Source organism: Plectropomus leopardus, chromosome 8 (genome assembly GCF_008729295.1).
Source record: "Plectropomus leopardus isolate mb chromosome 8, YSFRI_Pleo_2.0, whole genome shotgun sequence".
Classification (NCBI taxonomy): domain Eukaryota; kingdom Metazoa; phylum Chordata; class Actinopteri; order Perciformes; family Serranidae; genus Plectropomus; species Plectropomus leopardus.
The window spans coordinates 11,885,605-11,910,511 of record NC_056470.1 but is presented as its reverse complement, the minus strand read 5'-3'; the positions used below and the strand labels follow the sequence as shown (position 1 = coordinate 11,910,511).

The following is a 24,907-nucleotide window of genomic DNA, read 5'->3' as shown; positions in this document are numbered from 1 at the left end:
GGCTGCTGTTTAATTACACATCCTAACTGTGGCTGAGTCCCCATTGCCAGGAGCGTCTATAATCCCTGTGTGAAACTGTCTGTCTGGTTGGCTTGCTGCCTTTCAGGAGTGTGTGTACTACTGCAGGTCTCTTGCCTGAGTGTGTGGGTGTGAAGTCTGAGTGTGCGTGTAACTGTTGTCGTCAGTGTCTTTCAGTGGGCATGAATGTGTCTGTGTGAGTCTTTGTGCGCGCTGTCCATGTGGACCTTCTGTGTTTGTGTCCTTTAAATCAACAAGAGGAGTGCTTAGCTTAATGGGCCTTAAAATCTGCCGACTCACTAACCTTTCGCATTGAGGGAGACGAAGAGAGAGAGACATGCACAGAGAGAAAGAGAGCGAGTGTGTGTGTGGGAGAGACAGAGAGAGAAAGGGAGAGAAAAATGGTACGTAGGAGAGTGAAAGGTGTTTCTGTGAGAGAGAAAGAAATTGGAGGTGAGAAAGTGGAATAATGTGTAAGCTCAATAAATAGATGTGTGTGGAAATGTCCAAATTCAGGGATCTGTTTCCGTTGCCAGACACAGTGTTGCCATGGAAACATGCTGATGATGCAGCAGGATATACAGTATGACTGAAGAGCTTTTTCATTGCTTGGATGACGTTTGGGTTTGGCCTTGAAATTTATCTTTTAGCGACATGTTCATTCTCCAAAGTGTTCATTGCTTTGGTGTTTCCCTGAGATCATCTGTCAATCAAACAGTAATGGTATCACTGTGACATCTTTTGAGTTTCTTTGTCCACTCATCCAGTGTGACCATCACTGCTCATGCTATGAGCCCAGTTCAATTTATTCCAAACTAGGAGTGTAAAATGCATCACTTGCTGTGCTGTGTTTATAAGGAGGGTTGCTGCCGGTATGCATCATAAAATGGTCCAAGGCAGGAGGGCTATAATTTCATACCGGTCTTCTCCACCCACATCCCTCCATAAAAGGCCAGTGTTTGACATGTTTCACAATGCTGCTGCTTGATGAAAACCTGAGCACTCAAAAGATATTTCATGAGTTGTATCTTTGCTTACAAAATGAAGTTCTTGTTTAAGTTTTTTTCTTTGAATACTGCAGTTAGACCATGGATCTTGCTTTGAAAAGGACAATGTACATTTTTAAATAACGAAAAAATCATCACGTATTGTGTTCTTCCAGCATAAGTGAACTCACTTTAAAGGTCAGGTGTGTGGGATTTAGGGGGGACATCTTGGCAGATATAGAACATTATATGATAAGTATGTTTACTTTACCATACGGTAACCTAAAAATAAGAATTGCTGTGTTTTTGTGACCTTAGAATAAGCTATTTATATCTACATAAGGAGCAGGTTCTCATCCACGCAGCCCGCTACATTGCACTGCTATGTTTCTACAGTAGCCCAGAACTGACAAACCAAAAACTGGGTCTAGATAGCAGAATTTGCATTTTCACGTTGACCACCATTAGGTAGCACCCCCTCAGCGATGAGCCTAACAGCATCGGAAAAACATGCTTATTCAATATTTTCACCGGTTTAAATCATCTGGTAAATTTGTTATGGAGAGGAGGACACCTCTGAAGATAAATCGTCCCCTGGTTGGCGTTTGATGACATGCTGAACAGAACAGTTTGTACTACTTTGTAACGTGAAACTGCTTTTTTCTGTGGTTTATTGTCTGTTTGTTTTGGAGAGAAAAGAGGCCTCTGTGCATAATTCATCTCCTAATGAAAACCTCCTGAACAATGAACTCTGAAGGAATTCTAATCAGGAGAAGTTTCAGCTGGTTGCAATCTGCAATCCTTACCACTCGATGGCACTAAACCCCATTAAATCATACACACTGGGCCTGTAAGACGCTCATCATAACTTAAAGTCATGTAAAGTATGCCAATGTATTTAACAACAGAATATGTTAAATTGTGTGTGTGTGTATATATATATATATATATATATATATATATATACTGTGTGTGTGTAAATAAAATCAGTTTTCCTTTTGTGATCACTACTTACTTAAGTTCGTAATGGAATGAACAGCCAACTTGTGGCCTAGTTTTTTATAAATTATTATTATTATTGTTGTTATTATTATTATTAGTAGTAGTAGTATTTTCTATAATACAAAATGGTTTCATATAGATCTTGTTGCTTAATCAGAAACCTGGACCAAACCAGTGTCATATTGAGGCTGCTACTCACAAAATGGGACATGACACAGAAACAGTATACCTACAGCCAGACAGTCACTCCACCCACTCATGAGATTCACATCCCTCCTTACATGTAGATTTCAGATCTCATAAATTCATAATTTATCTTGCTTCTCTGTGGATTCAGCCCTGCATTGCTGCTGCTATTCTTGCTGCATCACTGAGCTTAATTGCACATAAAAAGGGTGTCATGACAAATGCACATAAGCTGATAGACACAAACTCATTTCACCAGACTGCATTGGCTCACAAATGCTTTTTTATTTCCAGTAAAACAGTCAACATGTCATCCAGAAGTAATGTGTACATCAAATCTCAGAGGCTACATTTCTTAACAGTGCCAAACCATGCCTAAGTATTATGTTCAGTTTGGTTTTTTTTGCTACAGAATTGGCATTGAAACTGTGGGTACTGTGGCAAAGCAGAGTGTGATTATAAGTAAGATGTATGTATTCTTAGACAATTTTTAACACTTTGTCAAAGACATGCTCTTATTGTAAGTCAGCAGGAGGCTGTGGATCTGATCAAAGTCAATCCAAAAGATACTTTTCTGCTGGCTTTGACAAAAACAGGAAACTGGTTGCCATGCCAACTGTTGTGGTTACCAGGGAAAATGTTGTCGTTGTGCCTCATACCTGTTTGCCTCGCTACCTCTTATTTTGGCATCCTCATAATGCATATTTAGCCCACAGTGCATTTCTTTGGTAAAGTTTGGGTGAACTTGGATGAATAAACTTTTCTTTTCTTTTCTTTTCTTTTTTTCTCTTTTCTTTTCTCTTCTCTTTCTCCCACCCCCTTCCCAAACTCCACACAGGAAACAGTAGAATATGCCTTCCTGATCATTTTCACTATAGAGACATTTCTGAAGATTATTGCCTACGGCCTGGTCATGCACCAAAACTCCTACGTCAGAAACGGCTGGAACATGCTGGACTTTGTCATCGTCATTGTGGGGTGAGTTCATAGGTAGCACACATAGAAACAGAATCAGAGTAGAATAGACATTGAACTGTGTACTGTTTGCACATGTGTCCCATAACTACTGTGATAACTTTGATTACTTAGATTACTTTTTATAGTTTAGTTTAAAAGATAAACAAACCTACCAATTGATGGCACTAAACCAAACCACCACTTGTATCAATTTATTTGTATGTGAAATTAGTCAGGTTAAATACTACTCTGGCACATTACTGCCTCTCAGGTTTAAAACTGAATTGCACCTATAAAGAAAAAAATAATTTACTGGTTAAACTGACTGGGCAGAGCCAATCATAATGGGGTGGTACCTGGGGTGACCAGTCAGGTAAATAATAATCTAAGATAATAATCTTAGTTAGTTTTGTTGATTACTTTGTTAGTCGACTGTTCCAACAATCACCAGCTCTGGTTTGGCTGAAATAAACCCTTATTCATCAATTTACATGTGAAAAAATGCTTATCTGCTCAAGATTTATCCCTGCAGTCTCTGCCGCTCAGCTGAGAAGTGGTTCTTACTCATTCTTCAGAGGCTGCTGCAATAAGATTAGTTTGCATCATTTTTCAACAAACATGCAATTTATGGCAACAAAAGTAATACAAAAATAACAATTTTGGTAACATTTCAACAGTAACGGATTGCCTATTTCTTAATGCATTGCTTATTGGAAAATGTACCACTCAACTGTTCATTTGGTTGTTATTGCAAAATCTTATCTCTCTAAATTCACGACTTGCTGCAAAACGATTTGTTTAAAAGAAGTTAGCATGTAGGATACAACAGTTGCAGTGGCAATGGTACACATAAAAATGGCTGCCACTCTGACCATCCTGCTACTTTAATTTGAATGGAAATGTCCACTCTAATCTCATTCTATTTCTATGGCACATAACCATGTGTACGTGCATATGCAAAGCATCAAAGGCATAAACACACAGAGACACAGTTAGATTATTTCTTAGATACACTTGAGTTTAAACCAAACACGCTATTGCCTATACAGTCTCTCATGAACTTTGACACAAAATCACACACACATATAAATTGCACCAGCATCTAAACATTTGGCTGTCTGTCATTTGTGTGGCTCACCGGCTTATCATTTTCATCATGTCCAGGAGATAGATGGCTGTAATGTCTCTGCATATGCACACATGGGCACGTCTGCACAAACACATACACACATACACACACAGCCTTGCTCAGAGTGATGTTTTATCAGTAGACCACCTGGCCCCAGTAGGACTTCAATGTAAACTGAGCTGAGGTGTGAAAAACTAAAGGTAAATATGCACAGACATACAGGACGCACACACATAAACCATGAGCATGAGTACACACTTGCACACACAGGTGCATGTAGACAGGAGCAGTACAAAGACGACGCATGGCTGCGTATTTGTTGTTGCTTTCTGTCTCTTGTTTTTCTGTTATTTTCCCTGTTTTATGACGTCTCAATCATTACTCTATTCTCTCTCTTTCTCAACCTCTTCTGCTCCCCTCTTCCCCATCAGGTTGTTCAGTGTCGTTCTGGAGATGATAACCAAAGATGCTGACTCTGGCGGCCAGTCTGGAGGCAAACCTGGGGGGTTTGATGTCAAGGCCCTCCGAGCCTTTCGCGTGCTACGACCCCTTCGCCTTGTCTCTGGAGTTCCTAGTGAGTTAAAACAGAGTTGTTTTTAGGTCTTAAGCAGTTTTGAGCATGTCTCAAGTAAAGACTTGAATCACTTTAACACAGCCTACTCAGGTTGATTTTGGGTGGAGCTATGAACTCCAATGCTACCCTGGATATGAAATGTTTCATGCAACACAAAAACAGTCAAATACATAAACGTGCAATTTTTGATTTCAGTTAAAATTTGAGTAGCAATCATGTTGATCAAAAGTGCTATTTTCTCAATCCTTTAAAGGCGACTTTAAGTCCCCGTAGTAATCAGCTCAAACAATTTCAGGTCTTTCAGGGAGTTATTCCAAAAAGAAGTGGCAGCATATATAAAAGCTTTTTTATTGCTAAGTTCAATGCAAACCCTGAGGACCAACATCAAGAAAATATTGTGAGAGCACAGGCCTCATGGTTTTTGTTTTCACATGTGTACACAGGTAAGAAGTAACCAGCCCAAGCAGAGTTTTATAAAAAAAAAAAAAACAATAAATATCTTGGACGGAATATCTGCGGACGGACAAAGAAGGCCATTTAGCAGTAGCATAAGGGTACAGTGGGGTGCGTGATTTCCACAGCCAGCAATAAATAATAATTCTAATAATAATTGTTCATATTTCAATTTCTTATCACGAACAACATTTTTAATTATATTTCATTCTAAAACACAATATTGAAGTAAAAAAATCCTTTTAAATTAATTAATTAATTTATGTATATCAATAAGGCACCTGTACGTGCAGCGGTTTGATAATGACTAAATACTACCCTCTGAAGGCTGATTTTAAGAAACAGAAGATTCATGTCAACCAGGACTCTAACCTTAGCTGTAAGTGAGTGTGTTTAAAGGTTGGTGATATTATTTATACATAAACTAAAATTGGAGTAGCTCAGTAAAAAAACTGTTGAAAAGATTTCTTTGTGTTGTTGTTTGCATCATTGTAGGTAGTTAGTACCAGTTAATATTAGCAAAGTTTAGCCAATTAATGTTAGCCATTAGCAATAAGACTGGGAGCACCTCTGTCTTTACTTGGTAAAAAAGAAAAAAACTCACATCTTTAAAGGACAAAACTACACTTTTAAAAACATACAAAGACTGCCATTGTAGCTAAAGCTAACACAACTCCTCTCATTTGTGTGCTGAGTGAGTCCAGATCAGTATAATTTTAGTACAGGTGCACTTGTGAGAATGGAGTCCAAACTTTAATTTTCTTCAGTCAGCAACAAATGGGAACAAAAGAATATTTTAATTAATCTGTTTTTGTACACCATTGCTATATTTGCAACAATAAGCTAACGTAGCTAGCGGGGAGGGTTTGTTTTTCTCTTTCACTGTAGCAAACCTCAGTTAGCTGCTAAGTAAGGTTAAGCTGACATAACTTGAATGTTAGTTTGTTTGAACACCGTGGTAAAATTAATAAAGTAGCTAAGTAGTACTAGCCTAGCCTGGTTGTTGTGTATGATCATAATTATTTATGTAGCTTAAAGTTATTTTAATTGTTTGTTCATACAGAAAACAAGTGTTGCATGCATCAGTCTTCATGAAAAACATGCAAGGTTGCTATGTGAGCTTGTACAGTAAAGTACCTAAAAGGTGCTTTGAAGGTCAATTCTTAGTCTGAAGACTGGATGAGTATTGTATGGACATTGTCAATACATACTGTTGTGGATGACAGTTCTTTTCACAGAAGTCTTTTTAACTTGCCATAACAAGATAATGTAACACAAGACTGAATTTGAGAAAACCTACACTGAATGTATTTAATTGATTTTTGCCTTGTACGCAACACTGAAGATTGTTATAACATCAGCCATTTAATCATTTTACCTAAAAAGAAATAGAAATAACATAACATTTCAAATATTTTAATCTGGAAATCTGTTATGCATCTATGATTAGAAATATTACCTTAAATATTTAAAGATAAATTGTGAAAGTCTTCCGCTGCAAAGAAATATCTGCTTAGCCCGTGCTGTTCTGCCCAGTTCCTCTATCACCAGGAGATACTGCCTCCTTCACTATTTCTGTTCAGTTTGTTTTTGACCTTACCTGAAGATACCCTAATGTGTCTGCATTCTTCGAGTTGCCATAGCAATGTATCATCTAGTGGTCTCAGGGAGGAAAGGACCTCCAGGAAAGACAACCTGAGCTGAGACGACATTTTCACTTCTGTTCCAGTTTAACATTTGTCATTGTTAGATGGTATGTGCAGTTTGATTAAGCTGTCATATTTCAGCTTGTTTGCTGTTGCCACAGAGGTGGTTTGTTGGCTTTTGTGCCTATTCAATGATACCACAAGGTTTTGAGAGATAAAGATAATGCCATTACAACAACTGATAGATTTAATTACTTGCATGTGTTTCAATAAGTGTGTATTTGTCCGTTTTCTTTTTTGTGCTTATCAGTTGTTTAAACAATTGTTGAAAATAATCAGTAATACAAATAAAATTGTTAGTTTTAAGTTGCCTCCTATTTCTTATATTTAAATTACTCAGAATTTCTGGACTAAGCTGTTTGATTAATAAAAAAAAGAAACCCAATGCTAATTCTGGTTCTAGTCTAATGTTCTTCTACTCTGGTGTGCACCACACATAGGTTTTATTCACATATGATTTTTATTTAGCATTGGGCATACATTATGTTCTAACCTATAACCTGGTTCTAATTTTCTCAAAGACAGCTTAAAAATTTGGAAAGCTCTGGGTGTACATGAATGTTTCTGTGTGTTCCCTCTAACCTTTGCTTCTGTGTGTGCTTGCAGGTTTACAGGTGGTTTTAAACTCCATTATTAAAGCCATGGTTCCCCTGCTTCACATCGCTCTGCTGGTCCTCTTTGTTATTATCATCTACGCCATCATTGGCCTGGAGCTCTTCATTGGCAAAATGCATGCCACATGCTATATTACACAAACAGGTATGATAGAGCTGAGTCATTTTATTTTGTTTTTAATTGTTGGTATCATTCTGGTATGTCTGATTTTTTTCACCACTGTATCAGCGTTGATGAGTCTAGCCTGGTGAATTTCATCCAATATATTCTACCCCACCACCCACCCCACGCCCCCTTTAAATCCTCTTTCTATTGAGTCCCACATCCAGCCTACAGTATGGCTAGACATATACGTCTCATGTCAGCATAAACACAGGTTTTAATCCCTGAGAATGAATGGACACATGTACCTTGTATGTGAATGGTGGCAAGCTGCTGAAAACAGAACAGAACAACAGATGGTGGATTAAGTCCAGTGATTAAATGACTAATATCTGGCTATTATGTAAACAGGCTTGACCTTTACTCCAGCATTGATTCAAATGTGGTAGAATTATTCAAGAAATAAAGATAAATTGACTGAAGCATGAACACACTATAATACAGGCAAACATGTATTAAACCACAGTCATATTCTAAAATGGCTGACGGACAAGAGCTGAAATCACAGAGATTGGTTGGCTGTTTCTTTCACACACCTTTCACCTAATCTCCCCCGCTTTCTCCTTTCTCCCTTTGATCTGTTTGTTTGTGGACGTCAGGAGAGGCATTGTAGACTTAAGTTGAGAGTTCATGACGGAGTGAGATGGAAGCTCCCTTTAATCCCTGCTCGCCCGGGTCTGCTCTGTTTGCCCAGAGAAAGGCACTTAACTGTAGCTTGTGATCTTTGTGTGTGTGTGGATGGAGGGGGCATATGTCTACTACAGAACAAGGATAGATGTGTGTATTTGTAAATGTGTGCGTGCGCACGTTGTGGATATTTTAAGAAGTAGGGAATGTTTAACATGTTGTGGGCTCATTGATTATGCATATATACAGTATGTGTGTGCATTGTTTTCTGCAGTTATTATGTAATTATCTCATGATGACAGAACATCCAGTAATGAAATGTAACCCAGAGGACTGTGTGAAGGGATATATGGACAGCTGATCTCTTTGTGCTCAGTGATCAGCTTAAATAACTGTGTATGATTATCTCCTTATAGAGTAATTATGAAAATGATGATAATCATAATTACCACTCTTCAAATCAAAGGAAAATGCTGTTACAGGACATAAGAACAAAGGAGCAGGAGAAAAGAAGAGACAAAAGATAAATTATGACAAAAGAATAGTATTGTTAGGATACAGGAATTTCAGACTTTGATACAATAATTTAAGGAAATATATTAATATATGAATATATTTAATACCATGGGGAAAAAAAACTGACATTGAGGGCATAACATTCTTTTTTTTTAAAATAAGGTGTGGTTAGTAGCAGAAGTCAGTAGAATTACTTCAGTAAACCCTTATAATAAGCTTGTACTTATTGAAACTGGAAATATTTAGAATTGTAATGTATTGGTAAATTGATATTTTTGACACTAGAATACGCAATAATACAAAAGAATAAAATATTAGTGTAATAGAATGACAATGTTTGGCATAATCAGTTAAAGGAGATGAAAAAACTGTTTGAGTAAGAGTGTTACAATGGCAGCGCTGCACTGTAAGTAGCAAAAGGATGCTGGTAAGACAGGATTTCATTTAAAGGGTTTGAGGTGAGATTTAAGAACACAGAGGTGTCATTTATTTTTCATTTCAAACTGAAAGCAGTTAGTTACAATGCAGATGCATCAGTGCAGGCGGCTCATGAGGTGTTTAAAAGATGCCTTTTAACATCAGGCAAGGGACTACTGATGAAAAATGGCTCCCCATCTGGCTCGTGTGCATTTACTTTTGCTTAAATGTGGATTTATGTACACATCACTTTTTTTAATGAATCGATTACAAACCTTGGAGATATTAGCGTCAATGTTTTTAAGTCAGTTTAAACTTTTTGTAGTTTTTATTATACATCAGTAGAAATACTTTGGATGAGTTGAGTCATTTGTCTAATCCTGTGTCCACCAGGTGCCCTGGCGGAAGAAGAGCCCACACCGTGTGCGGTATCGGGGCACGGTCGTCATTGCCTGCTTAATGGTACCATGTGCAAAGAGGGCTGGCAAGGCCCCAACAACGGCATCACCAACTTTGACAATTTTTTGTTTGCCATGCTCACTGTGTTCCAGTGCATCACCATGGAGGGCTGGACTGACGTTCTCTACTGGGTAATCTAACACTGCATCAAAATTAGATTCATGAAGGCCAATGGGTCTCAATATTTTTGGTTTATTAATCCATCCTTTGATATTTTTGATTTGGACAGAAGCTTATAAAATACTGTGTTACTCCCAGTATTTTTTAAAATATACTGATGACATGCTGGGTGTTTTTTAACATTACATATAAAAACAAGGTGACATGTTTAGATTATTTGTCGTGATTACCCCCATTTGCTAGAGAGCACATTAATTTTTTTCTTTTTTTAGGTTATGTAATTGTCATATCTTAAATATCACATCATATCTTAAAAGTCATATCTTACCTCAAGAAACACTCATTTAATGGACAAGATGAATAAGATGATACACAAAAGTTTTGTTTTACTGAAAATCTGCAGAAACATAATCATTTAGGCCCTTAATGTACAAAATCTCAAAGGACATTCTGTTTCAGTCCGCTCCAAATTCAAGCTTCAAGATTTTTTTTAATTACAAGGAAGTCCTTATTGAGAGCTGTAGCCTGAGTCTGAACCATCACCCTTCTTTTAGTTGATAACAAGTATTTTAAAACTGAAAGAGCCAGTCTCACTTCAAAACCCTCAGCCTCTCATTCGCAAAAAATCACCAACAGCTTTTAATTAGCCGAACACTCAGCGTCAACGCTCAACTCAGAGTGAGTTTTCATCACAATCCACCCACATCTTTTTTTTTTTGATGAGACCCTCATCTATGAAATAATGAACCTCTCTCCCTCTGTCCCTGTCATCCTTTCTCTCTCGCTCAGACTCTTTACTTCTCTTATGCATGTATGTGTTACCATGGCAATCCCATGCTAATACTTGTGTTTAAGCAGTGAAGGAAGGAGACTTGATAAACATCAAAGAAGGATAGATAGATTGACAGATAGAAAGATGGATAGATTAAATCTGACCTCTGACCTTTTACACAGATATTGCAACAGGGTGGGCGGCTGTGTATGGTGCTGTGGCTGAAGGCAGAGTTGTCTCTGCTATTTCGGCTTGTCGGGAGTTTTTTTCAGAGGGAATATTGGTGTTTAAGTAGAAGTGAATGGGGCGAAGAAAAGTTGTGTGTTGAGCATGAAGTTGTTTTTTGGACAGTGTAAAAAGCCAGTTTGTGGTTATAAATGGACACACTTCAGCTATCAACTCCCAGTGTCTCATTGATAAATGCTCTATTAAAAGGCACTTTAGCTCTGTAGTGTGGTCGTTTGCCACATCCCCATTACTAATAGGTATCCACTAATGTCTCCTCTACTCATTACGATCCCTGTTGTCTCTCACATGGTGCCCTCTAGTGGCCACAGTTTCTGCTCCAGTTTTAATTGAAGCTCTCTGAAGTTATCTTTCCCTCTGAGGGACTTTATGGTTGTTGAACTGCCTCCAGTCACTTACTTTTTAATGAAATTCCAGTACTGGGGTAGTGACACAACATAGGCTTTTACTCTAAAAAGTAGTTTAGTCAGTTTAGTTTAGTTGATTACACATATGCAAAACAACAACAACAAAACAAATTAGCATATAATTAAACAACATAAAATATTAGTAGCAGCAATTTATTTTGGGTTTGTTGACAAAAAATGCACATAACAAAGAATAAATTACAAACATGGATGAAATTAAAAGAAAAAAAATAAAGAAAAACAAAATATATATAGACAAAAGGTGCGGGCTGAAGCTTAAGCTTATTATACCAACATCTTTAATAAGCATGTTTTCATATGAGTAAACAAAAAAAAGAGCAACAATTTTAACATTTCTAGACATTTCTTACACAATATTAATCATACCTTAGGTATTGGGGATTTATTTTTTATTTTTTGAATTTGGAAAGTGAGCAACATACAGTATGTTTAATTCCCTGTCACAAATGTGAAATTTGACGGAGAGGTGCAAATCACCCTCAGGGGGGCCTGGTCATTTTCCTGTGTATACCTTAATCCGTTAGATAAAGGAGTAAATATTACAAGGATGTAAAGGAGGGAAAGAATAAAGACAAAATTGCACCCTAGCAGACATCCATGAACACAAGTACAAAAAGCAATAAAATAAAACGAAATGGACTTTCGGCCATTACATAGGTAATGGGCGATAAAAACAAGTCTTTAAAAGCTTTCTTGAATTGTGCAGGAGGTAATTGAAAAAATAAGATGGCAGTTCCTTCCTTATCACTAAACCTCTACCACACTGTAAATGATATGTTCGGCTGATTTAAGGTTTCAAATTATTGTTATTTCGAGTATGATAGTTGCAGAATTTAATGATTGTAGAAATACTGTTGACGAAAATATAAATGAAGGGTCCTGTTCATAGAGCTACAGACAAATTAACTAATCTGTAATCTGTAAAGGTGCACAAAAACCTGCACTACACAATTACACCACTGACACTCCATGTGTTTACTTACAGTCATTTCATCATGATAATCCCTGTGCCTGGAGGTAAATTGTAAACCTGGCAAATAAAGAGAATTAAATAATTTCTTTTCATTAATTCAGTGTACAAGTAATACTATTCGTGACATATAAAGATGTGAATAATCACAGGCACTGCACAAACCGACCTCCCAGCCCATTGGCCAAGCTGCAACACTAAACCAGCTGTAAAACCATTTGGTAGAAAAATACTACATACATATTATACATATTACACTGGTGTGTGTATGTGTCTGCGCAGATTTCCTTCCCTTTCGCTTTCTTTTTCTGTTCCATAATTTTTAGATCTTTTCATGAATTATGAGTCTCTCTGAGTTTAATAGAGCGCAACAGTTCAATTCACTCAAATAAGAAAAATAATGAGAGGATATGTGCACAATTATGAAACATGAAATACGAATAAAGTATATCTAATATGTCTCCTTCTATACCTGTGTTTCTCTTTAGATGAATGATGCAATGGGCTTTGAGCTGCCGTGGGTCTACTTTGTCAGTCTGGTCATCTTTGGATCCTTTTTTGTTCTCAACTTGGTTTTGGGTGTGTTAAGTGGGTAGGTTTGTTGTGCTTTTAACATTATGTTTTCCTTTTTTCCTTTTTAGTAAATGCTGGGTTTTATGACTTGTTCTGATGTGCTTAATGCCACCAATTAGTAACAAAAACTAAGAACACTTTCAGACACAATCGGAGATGGTTCAGTATGTTTTTAATTTTTTAAGTAGAAGTAGCCATATGATTCTCAGTTGTGTTACTCTGAACAGGATGAGCAGGTTACAAAAATGGGTGGATTGATTGTTTGGTGTTTCTTCTGATTCGGTCGGTATTATCTGACTCAGGTTTGACAGTCATTATGCTCTGCCCTGTCCAGAGAGTTTTCCAAAGAGCGAGAGAAGGCCAAGGCTCGGGGAGATTTCCAGAAGCTGCGTGAGAAGCAGCAGTTAGAGGAAGACCTGAAAGGCTACCTGGACTGGATCACCCAGGCCGAGGACATCGACCCCGAGAACGAGGAGGAGGGAGATGAGGAGGGCAAACGTAACCGTGAGTTTCCTGGCTTTAATCCGCTTTGTCCCTCTATCCTTATCTAAAGCAGGAAAATGAAGATTGAAGATGTAAGTTTGAGTTACAGATCCTTGCATTCCTGGGCCTTTAAATGATGTTGCACATGTCTTTGTCTCATTCATGGAGAAGGAGGCAGGTGAGGAGGGCAGACCATTACTCATCTATTTGTTGTTATTCCACTCTGAGCTCAAGCTCACCAATGCCTTTAATGTATCAAAAAAGAAAATGTTTCATTGTATCTGGGACACAGTGGCAGGCTCTGCAAATAATACATGGCTTTTCCCACAATTAGATGTTGACTGAGACTTTCATGTAGTCTGACCAATACTATTTTACGTTGTCCTTATATTTTGTCCTTACATCTTGACTGTATAAATGTTATGCTGCTGCTATATGGTCAAGGATAGAAATATAAATCTGTTGTACGTGAACCACAGTGCGCTCTGGTATCACACTGTGTATACAGTTTTAAACTGTTACACATACAAATAATGTATATAATAATTATTCATTGTGCATGAAGATGCTCATGATCATGCATTGATCAGAGCAGACATAAACTAGGGCAGGTTTGGGCAGTTGTGTTCCCCTTTAATTGGAACCAGCCACCATGTGTGCTATTCAGAGGAATATACTGCCTCTTCTCAATTCTGTTTTTTTCCCCCCGACATAAATGCTACAGGAGTTAAAAAAAAAACGAAACATAAAAACTCCTTGGGATGGTGCAACAGTGCTGTGAAGTAAGTGAGTGAAAATTGTGACTTTGTCAACCTTGGTAGTGACTTCTGAGGTAAAAGTAACAAAGTGGGCGACAGCAGCTCTGTGAGATTTTGTCTTCTTTATGGCATGGCCTTGTGTGTGCTGTCACCATGACAACACAGGGGTAACTGTGGATGTTTGGTTGTGTGTGTAAAGAAAAATATTGCTTATTTGGAAGTGTGGAAACTGTGTTTGCACCCTGTTCTGATGAGAAAACCAGACTTCACATAACTAGAATCCATTTACACTTACTGGTTTGACTGGTACAGTAACTAGGAGGCGGCTGCCCCAGACTAAAAATGAGGATTGACTTTGAATAAATGAGGTGTGGGTAGCTGCATAAAGTATTGTAAGAGTATCTATAAAAAAATGAAGTTATTATTTACTAAAACTTAATCATCAATATATGATTCCTATATATATCAGGCTGTCTTTATTCTATAAAACAATAGTGGTATTCTGACACTCTTTCACAGTTAAACCTGTTTCTCTTTAGTAGTTATTTTTGAATCTGTAATGTAATTCGGTTTGATAAAAACTTTAAGTATTGTCACTTTAAAACTCAGTTTGCAATGTTATTCCTTTTATTTTCCTCTGTTTGTTGTAGAAGACCTTAATAATAGGTGTATAATGTAGGAGAAAAGGGGCATGTGGTGTCAGGAAATGTATCAGTGTTTTTGGTGATATGATCTTTTTGTTTGATTAGATGGAAGCAACAGGTGTGTGCTTCCTGCTGTGTACTCTGCAGCGGTCTACAGTCTCTCATCATGTGTTTCTACATGATGCAAGCAGCCACTAATAGAGGCTACAGACTCTTTCTGTGTTTCAGAAATAATGTGCTAGTTTTAACCTATATATAACCTAATCTACTGTGCATCCTTAAATGAAGCCTGCAGGGTGTCTTTTTTGAAATTTGCTAAGTCATTTGTTGTATACTCACAGATGAAGCAAGAGCACAAGCAGCAGTTTGGGTAGTTTGGAGTGACAACATAATCTTGTGTTCTAATTATCTAATTTACAATTTAAATATTTTCCTTGTTTATTTTTTTAATCTTTTAAATACCCACTGTGCTTGGGTAATAATGTGTCAATATGTTTTTAATGGGCTAAAGGCAACAGGAACTGTAGACTACAGCAATTTTCACTCAGATTGCCACTTTGTTTGATATTAAATTAATTTGAAAGATTCTAGAGTTACATGAACATTTGCACAAACTGCAGGGGCTTTAAGGAAGTTTCTAGAAGTTCGCTTATCTAATCAGGTGAAAGCATAACAAGGATGTATATAATCATAATTTTCGACAAAACTCCTGTGAACATATTGAGGCACGTTACATAAAAGACAACTGTAAAAGGAAGAAAGTTTACATTTAGCTTAACAATAGCTTTAAAAGTTTCTTTCAGAAACACTCCTCATTTTTGTAACAGCTTTCCTCTTCTTTGTTTACTTCTGTTCCTTGTGGCCGATCTTTTCATTTAACCGCTTCCTCCAGCTCAGGCTGATGTGTTTGCTCACCTCTGTCCGCCAACCTCTGTTTGAGCAAGGATACAAGTGACATAGTGAAAATGTTTAATCATCACAAACTGGACATGTACTGTTATTATTATTTACCTTTTCAGTTAAGTTATAGTTCCTTTATTATCGGTACCACTTATTTAATAAAAGTCCAGTTTCAAAAATAATAACATATTGATATCCAAACTGTTTTACTGTATGTAAGTTGCTTTTCAGGAGGCAGAAATACACAAACAATTTGATAGTTCTTATTTTACATATCATAAAGGCAAAAACATGGCTTTTTTTCTTTTCTTTTTTTTTTTTTTTTTTTACAATTAATATATTTTTACTTATTTGAAGATTTTTGCATTAATAAATAAAAAAAAAACTGAGACAAAGATGAAATAAAAAAGCATTAAAATATTGATATAGAGTATCTTTTATACTAACAGTTCATTAAATCTATATCTCACCTTTGCCCAACCCTCCGCCCCCAGCACTGAGAGGGTTATTTGTTAAATTGTATGCGTCCAGTGTTGACACAGAACCGTCTGTCAGGATCCGCATTGTTAAATGCAAATCAGCATCGCATTGCATTTATATGTTTTGGCCTGCAGTTCCTCTGCTGGTAGCCGTGACAGGTTGTTAGTATTCATTGTCCATCACAGTCTAAACAAAGACAACTCTTGTTATACCTGCAGCAAAGCAACTCTCACACTTTAATGTTTCCTTTTTCACCATAATCATACCATATGACTTGTGTGTTTTCCTCTTCTTTGGCTTCTTCTCCTCCTTGTGAAAGACCTTTCCATCCTACTGCTTCCTCCAGCTCATTTTGATGTTTTCAGTCACTCCTTTCTTATTTAGCCACTGTTTGAGCTGAAATACAGAAAGATTTACTTTCCAGATTATCACTTAAAGAGAATTTCTCACTTAACACACTTTACCAAATCCTCATACCTTTTTACATTTTTCAAACTTGGGAACTCTGTGTTTTGAGCACCCTGCTTCACACCTATATTTAAGCAGTTATGTGTAATTATTTTTGTATTCCCAGTTAGAGTATAGTTGTTCCATTGTTTGCATCTATTTTTATAAATCCAAGTCAACATTCAACAATGATGACATAAATGTTTACACTGTACATTTTTCTGTATTTAGGTTGCTCTGAGTTATCAGCTACATAATATACATAATTTCACCTATTTTTACGAAAAAATTACAAAGATCATATATTTAACCTGCTTTAAGAGGTTCTCCATCACAACAGGGTCATACAGATCCAGAGAAGAGTCCTTTTTTTACCAACCTCACTCTCAGAACTTTTTTAACAGACTTTGAAAAACAAACAAGTATTTTCAGTTATGACATATTTGGTGGGATAATAATTATTGGCACCCTTTCAAATTAAAAAAAAAAACTGGTAGTTAAACTTTCCATCAGCTCCATTGTCATCAAGGCAGCTATTGAGACCTTTAAAATATAATCACTTGATATCCACTACATATTAACTGTCCACACACTCGGACATTGGCTATTTTTTCCCAATTTATCTGCAAAGAAAGTAAACCTAAATCTACATCTAAAAGTGTAATAATTGTATTACCCCTTACCTTGACTGTAGTCTCTGCCCCATTTCTCACACTGGTCAGGTCTGTGTGATGTGCTCTGCAGTAGCTCTGCGCTGCAGTCCGTGTCATGGAGTTGTTAATGAGGACAAATGTTTCATTCAGCCCTGAAAATATTCTACAGTGACATTTTGTGCAGAAGTATTGTACATGTACAGTAGTTTGCCATCCCATCTCTGGCAGTATTCATGCCATGATAAATACGTTAAGACATGAGGAACCACATCAGTAAACTAATGCATTTGTACAAATAATGATTGATATCATAGGAAATGTTAACAAGAGTATTTTTTGCCACCTTACCATGTCTAAAAATGAAGCAGAGAAAAAAAGAGTAGACTTTGATGAGTGAGAAACTGATGAAATTGGAACAGAAACTTAACATTCAAGGCACATAACTATAGATTGGTAGCTATAATTCTCACCTCTGGCATCAAAGCAGACTGATGCAGAGGGTTTTTCACATCATTCCAATATCTATTATCATACGACTGTGTGCAGTGTTCTCCATTATTTTTCCTCACTGCGGTCTCCTGGTCTCTGTAGAAAGTTCTATCTGCCAGTGACCATCTCCAGCTGTTGACGTCATCATACAGCCCTATCCAGGCTGGCTGAGAGTGAGTGTATCACTTTCAGCCGGCCTTTAGGATTTTAATATGTGTTTCTTTAGTCTCATTTGTAAAATTAAGCATTTGACTTGGCAAATCTTAAAGCTGATCAAGGCAACATTTCACAAAATCCCACTTAAACTCTTCAATCTGCCTCAATGAAAGTGATTAATTAATTTATTTTCATTGTTAAATCTCTGCTGAGCAAACACTAAACAAACTAACTGAAATTATACATTACAGCTTAAAACATTAAACTGGGCAAAGTTGTGATTAATTACCGTTAATTACGTAGTCAAATCAATCCCATTTTTGAAATTTTTGTTTTAAAAATAAAACACTAAAATAAAATAAGTAAGCTTTTTTATTGCTATATTGAAGGTTGGTTTGTTTGTGAATATGAAGAGGGTTCAAGTCAAGAAAATCTGTACTACATTTGTTTTATTCTACCTTGCTGAAACAACTCAGTTCTCCTCCAGTGGATCTAACCATGGTGCTGAACATTATTATGTCCTACTTTAGAGAGTTACTGTAGAGAGTTGTGTTGGTTACTTTGGGGCAGCACATAGTCCTGCAGGGATATAATAAACAAAGGAATGTTAGCCTTGATGTGGTTAACGAAAAAATTCATCTCATCTTAAAAATATGTTAACAACCAACCTGTCCAATCTGTCCTTTTCTAAATCTCTTTAACAATATCACAGAAATAAGAAGGAAGCACACCGGGTGATGTTGATCTGACATTAGTCTAACTCCTACATTTGTAATTAGCACTTAGCATATTTAAATAAAACACCAAAAGCAAAAGTTGACGAGGTTCAGCCACGTTCCAGGCTTGCTCATCTGTAATTGGAGCACAGAGCGAAGGGGCGGACTTAGGAAGGGTCAGTTGTGGGTGGCAGGGTTTTACTGTAGGTAATGTGCGTAGCAGGTTTTGACATAATGCTATAGTGCCTTAAAAGCATTCAAGGTGCAATCAGTACATGTGCACCAGTCAGAAATATTATGTCCTCCAGTAACTGCCCTGCTTTTCCCTCTGTTGCTGCTGTTGTTTTAGATAAGACACCCAAAAAAACACACTCACTTTCTCTCCATGATTCCTGCAGGGACTGTGTGCCTTGTAAAAATCTGTCTGTAGATTGCTGCTAACACTAGTTTTTTCCCTTTTTCTCCCTTTTCTTCCTTTTGTTTGTACTTATTTTCTTCTCTTGTCTCCAACATTTTTTCTCTTCCTGGCCTCCTGTTTTCTTTTTATCTTTCTAAAGTCTTGTTAATTGCTTATCCTCTTATGTCTTATGTTATAATAACAGTTTCTCTTTCCAGAAACTGATATTAATAGTGGATTTTTTAGACTCACACTGCTGAGAATTTGGTTTGTGTGTTTGTTTTTTTGTAAAGAATTTTGAGATATACAGTATGTATTGAGCAAGATATTGTGCAGACAATGCAATGATGACTGTGTTTCAAAAATACCTCAAACATATCATTGACATTTCTGTACTGCACCGTCTTGGTATTTATTGGCTGACATAAACACCACTAGTGTATCTGCATTAAGCTATATAAGCCTGACTTATAAACAGTTACCGTCTAAAACATACTACTAACATATGGGACTGAACGATATGGAAAAATTAAGATTGCAATAGACATTTGTTTTGCAATTTTTAAAAAAAGCTCCTTATGTCCGTATAACCCACTATACTCAAGCAGTCATTTTATACTATATCCAATACAACATTGGATAAAGTCAGAATGTAAACATCTCTTCCATGTAGGCAAGGTGTATGTGTATTGATGAGGTGAATATATGTCTGAAGTGATATTAATAATAATTTTTTAGTTATTGATATGTGAAAACCTTCAGTGTCAGAAGAATATTACAACTTTTGTCAACAGGTTAACCACTTTTACTTCAGCTTCCAAACCATGGTCAGGAAGAACATGGATTTTCTGCACCAATCACCAGCTCTCGTTGCAATTCCTGTCTCTCTCTCTCTCTTGCTGGCTTGACCACACACTATATGTAAACATGTGGATTACAATTGCCGGCCTTTGCCTTTTTGCACACAGTAATACTGCGGGCATCAAATCTAGCGTGTGGCATTAAACTCAATTGTTTTCTTCATCTGCTCTCATTTGCATTTGTCAAATGAAGACCTGTGAAGCCCATGTGTTTCTGACCCTGTGGTTGATTTTGTAGAGTTGAAAAAAATTGCAGCTTTTGTGACTTAAAAATTATTTGATTACATCGTGATGTCAGTCTGATGACAAGTCATCGTTCAGCCCTACTGTCTTACTTGAGTTAGCAAGTATTTAGTGCCAGATGTCAGTAAACTTTTCTGAGACTTTTTATTCTCATGTCAGCATTTATGCAGCACATGCGCCATAAATCCTTGTGAATATTAAAAAAAAATAGTCCTTTTCCGGTCTGTGTAACCTTCCTCTTGACTGCTATGTGCCAATCCCCTTCATGCTAGAAGTGAATAATTTACAGTGTACAACAAAATAGTCCGCAAGAAGATAGTACTGTATGTTGTGTACACTTGTTTTGTAGCTGGTAGCTGTGTCTGTACTGTAGTTTGTATTGCAGCTGTCTCCTGCCGTACATTCCTCTCTCTCTTGTTCTGCTGTGTACTGACTCACTGCTTCCTCTGCTGTCTGGCTGTGTGAACTGCATGTTGGTAACACCAAGGGGTCACACTGGCTGATCTCACTGAGAAGAAGAAAGGAAAGTTTGGCTGGTTCACTCAGTCCACAGAGACACAGGGTAAATGTGCGAGTGTCTGAGAGTGCGTGTTTTTCTGCGCATGTTCATAAGGACAGACCATCTTTGTTCTGGAAGGCGCCTCTGCTTGCATGTGCTTTGCTCATGCCCTTGTTTGTGCTTTTGTGTTTGCATGCCCTTTGTTTTGTTAATAAATGTCTTATCCTTACCATTCTCGTCAAAGCAAATTCATTTCAATGAACACATATATCTCGTCATCCGTTATGAATAAAGTCTTTTGAGCTTTGCATCACATTGTCCGCTACCAGCGAACGAAGGCCTGAATCAACACGTTGTGATGTAGAACAGACAAAAGGCTGATGAATCGAAAATTCAACCTTCAACCTCTGTGTCACCATGTGGGAGGATAGAACAACAAAAATAATGTTATGAATAACACAAACAAGAGAGACTGCCATTGTTCTCAAACATGCTTTAACATCTAGCCCATATATGACACAGAAACACATGTACAGTTTCAACTTCAAAGTGTTTAAGTGTGTAATAAGCCAATTATTTACTTCTAAAACACTGTATTTTAATAACAGTTCAAATATTACATTCTGACACATCTTGTAATGTATAGAAATACATAATAATGTTTTCAGTTGATTTCATGAGTGCATTTACTATATTTTTGGTCAGTAGTAAACGGAATTATCTTATATTTGTGTTCAGATCCCTCATCCAGTCATTGTCATTTTCCTTTCATTTGTCATTTTTAAAGACAATATTTTCTGCATGGACAGTATGTATGATTTCAAATATACTGTATGCCATAACCCTGTGACTATGTAACTAATACCTGTTGCAGCATAAAGACCTGGACCAAATAGTTTAATCAAATATTTAAACTTGACATTGCAGTCAGTACTGAAAATATTCAACATTCAACAAGCAAACTCTTTCATTTGAGTAACAACATTTGTGTTCTGATGTTTCCAATTGATAAATGGTTTCATAAAATTTACAAAGTTCAATTTGACTCAGGTCTGGCAGCATGTACTCACTGTGACTTGATCTACACAGAAACCTTAAAATACATCATTTTTGCTCATCGTCAGCCTCTTTCTTTGAGAACAAAAATATTCTGTTCTAAGAAAAACTTGGCTGAATATCCTTTTCATTAACATCATACTTTGAGAAGAAGTCACCCAGCATTTTCTATTCACACCTGCATTTTGTTTTGGTGGTTTGGCTCAGCCTGTAAGCTTTGTGAAACATGAAAGAAAGATGTAGTTATTGCTGACTCATCTACAAGCAGAAAAAGAGAAATTAGAGACTACAATCAACTGCTAATATTTTAAAATAGGAATTTAATTTAATGAAGGCTTACAACAGATATTATTTATTATTACTATTTATTTTGCAGTCTTGCAATAGTTTCAGACTAATGTGTGATTCTCTTAATAGTAGATTTGAGAATTGTTCTTTCCAGTGTCAAGCCAAACCAAAAATGCCTGCGTGTCAATAGGAAAATCTTTTATAAATGTGATTTTCATAGGTGAAACCTGTTTCCTTCAGGACACAGTTTTTACATCCATTACCTCTTTGTTAATTTTGTTCTTTGCACATTCTCAACTCACGTTACTCTTTTTGTTTATGTGTGTGGTTTCACAGCGAGCATGCCCAGTGAGACAGAGTCTGCGAACACAGAGAATCACAACGGAGAGGAAGAAAAATCCCCCTGCTGTGGGCCGCTGTGGTGAGTGTGACATGTTATTATGATGAGCCAGTAAAAGAGGTTCATAAAGGACAGTCATGTGAAAATCTGATTCAAACACAGAGTGCACACTTGCACATGTTGTCATTTTAAGTCTCTTTATTTTTTATTCTCCCCAGTCAAAAAATTACTAAATCAAAATGCAGGTTAGTACTTTGGTACTGCATGATGCCGCATGGCAGATGTCCTCTTCATTCATTTGATCCAACTCATCTGGCATGGCTCATTCTTACCTCATATTTGAATTTTTCAGATCCCCAATGTTTTCATCTAATTTTTTTGCAATTGATTCATGTCTGGTTTACATGTGACCAATCAGTCTTTATCCTGACCTCACTACAGTTTAATCACTGTATTTTTTCCCTGTCTTCTCACCTAAAATCCACCCCAGTCCTATTCATAATCGCTATTTGTCAAGTTTTACATAGTACTATTGTGCTGTCATTTTATTTCACTGCATGTATAACTGTATATGTGAGAAACATTCTAATCTAATACACATACTGGAAGTCTAAAGTCAGAAGAGTTCATTCCAGAATGTGTTAAATTTAATAAAAGTGTGGCTTTTTTGTGGCTTATGACGTTTTATTGTGGAACTAAACTTTTCTGAATATGGCTGTATGGATCCTGACCATTGATCCTAAAGTTGAGCGATTTGTCAGTCGGCAGTGGCGACGGTGGAACCGTTTCTGCCGCAGAAAGTGTCGTGCAGCTGTGAAGTCTGTGACGTTTTACTGGCTGGTCATCATCTTGGTATTCCTCAACACTCTCACCATTGCCTCTGAGCACTACAACCAACCTGACTGGCTGACGGAAGTACAGGGTAACTTTTTCTGTTCATGCATTTAGGTCAGATTTCTCGACCTTTGTCAACTATGAGATGTTTGATAAAGCAAGTCCTCTCCTCTCTGCTCTTCTCCAGATGCAGCCAACAAAGTTCTTCTAGCGATGTTCACTTTGGAGATGCTGGTGAAGATGTACAGTTTGGGTCTTCAGGCGTACTTTGTGTCCCTGTTTAACCGCTTTGACTGTTTCGTGGTGTGTGGAGGCATCATAGAGACCATCCTGGTGGAGCTGGCCATCATGTCTCCACTGGGCATCTCTGTTTTCCGTTGCGTACGGCTCCTTAGGATCTTCAAGGTTACACGGTGAGGAAAAAAAGTCGTCTTTTTATATTTTGGATGTGATAGAGATGACTGAAATGTTTCAGGCCATATTCTTAATTTAATTCGTTTACACTAAATAAGGAAAACACTTTTAGGCTGTCAACCTTTGCTATCAAGATGGATGCTCCACTTAAAAAAAATCAATATACACATGCAAGCCTATTGATAGGGCATGAAGTTTGCAGCAGACCTTAGAGGAGTGACACACCTCTTATGATGACAGTTTACACTCGGTATTGTTTGGATGGTATTTTTATTTCCTTTTGTCACATTAAAGTAAGTTACACTGAAAGTAAATGAATACAACAGGTACAGTAGTACATTCCCTTAATGAGTATATTGCAAAAGATAATGCCTGATGCAGGGGCATGTGGTCTTCATTTCAATTTTTTTCCTCACTACCTTCACAGGTGTGTCTGTCTGTCTGTTAACTTGTTTTATATTTCTTCTTCCCCAGTCATTGGGCATCTCTGAGTAACCTGGTGGCCTCTCTGCTCAACTCCATGAAGTCCATCGCCTCCCTGTTGCTGCTGCTCTTCCTCTTCATCATTATTTTCTCCCTGCTCGGCATGCAGCTTTTTGGGGGCAAGTTCAACTTTGACGAGACTGTGACCAAAAGGAGCACATTTGATAACTTCCCCCAGGCCCTGCTCACTGTATTCCAGGTGAGTGTTTAACTTTATTCAGTTTAATCAGATATAACTTTTAAGACATTCTATCATTTGATCACAATTTTGCAAAGCATTGTTTGATCAGAAGTTGGCAGTTTAGGCTACAATTTACTCATGGCTGTAATCCACTAGTGAACAGAGCAGAAGAAATAGAGGTTTCAAACTGGAAACAAAGAAGTAGCCTAGGGACTCTAACCCCTTCTACGAGAGGAAATGTACAACAAAGGCAAAAGCCACCTCAAGGGAGCATAAGAGCTTTTCTGACCTGTGGCCCATAGCTGCTCGTCATCCCATCTCTCTCTCCCCCTTTCATGCTTAAGCTGTTCTATCTCTAGTAAAGGTAAAATAGTGCAGGTGGCACAGCATGAACACATAGTGCCATTCACTTTTTTGGTCTTAATCCTCAGTCTGCTACTCTAACTTTGTATTATTGGATCATTGTATACATTTTCGTCAATCAGTCATCGAATAAATGATTGAACCGGCTTCCACTGCACATTATTTTTTGTAGATCTTGACAGGAGAAGACTGGAATACTGTGATGTATGACGGTATCATGGCGTATGGCGGTCCAGCATCCTCTGGAATGGTGGTCTGCATTTACTTTATCATCCTCTTCATCTGTGGAAATTGTATCCTACTGACC

The 24,907-nt window shown here is 37.2% G+C and overlaps 1 protein-coding gene across 1 annotated transcript in view; it reads left to right on the top strand.

Annotated features, from left to right (window-relative positions):
• The window catches only part of cacna1db (calcium channel, voltage-dependent, L type, alpha 1D subunit, b), a 98,360-nt gene that overhangs the window by 41,796 nt on the left and 31,657 nt on the right, over positions 1-24,907 (top strand). Inside the window, exons 4-15 of the mRNA XM_042491340.1 lie at positions 3,031-3,170; positions 4,710-4,852; positions 7,618-7,770; positions 9,742-9,938; positions 12,832-12,935; positions 13,251-13,420; positions 22,322-22,406; positions 22,544-22,570; positions 23,087-23,259; positions 23,347-23,572; positions 24,048-24,255; positions 24,773-24,893. Of these exons, the coding sequence (XP_042347274.1) occupies positions 3,031-3,170; positions 4,710-4,852; positions 7,618-7,770; positions 9,742-9,938; positions 12,832-12,935; positions 13,251-13,420; positions 22,322-22,406; positions 22,544-22,570; positions 23,087-23,259; positions 23,347-23,572; positions 24,048-24,255; positions 24,773-24,893 (1,747 nt within the window). The remainder of the gene's footprint in view (positions 1-3,030; positions 3,171-4,709; positions 4,853-7,617; positions 7,771-9,741; positions 9,939-12,831; positions 12,936-13,250; positions 13,421-22,321; positions 22,407-22,543; positions 22,571-23,086; positions 23,260-23,346; positions 23,573-24,047; positions 24,256-24,772; positions 24,894-24,907) is intronic.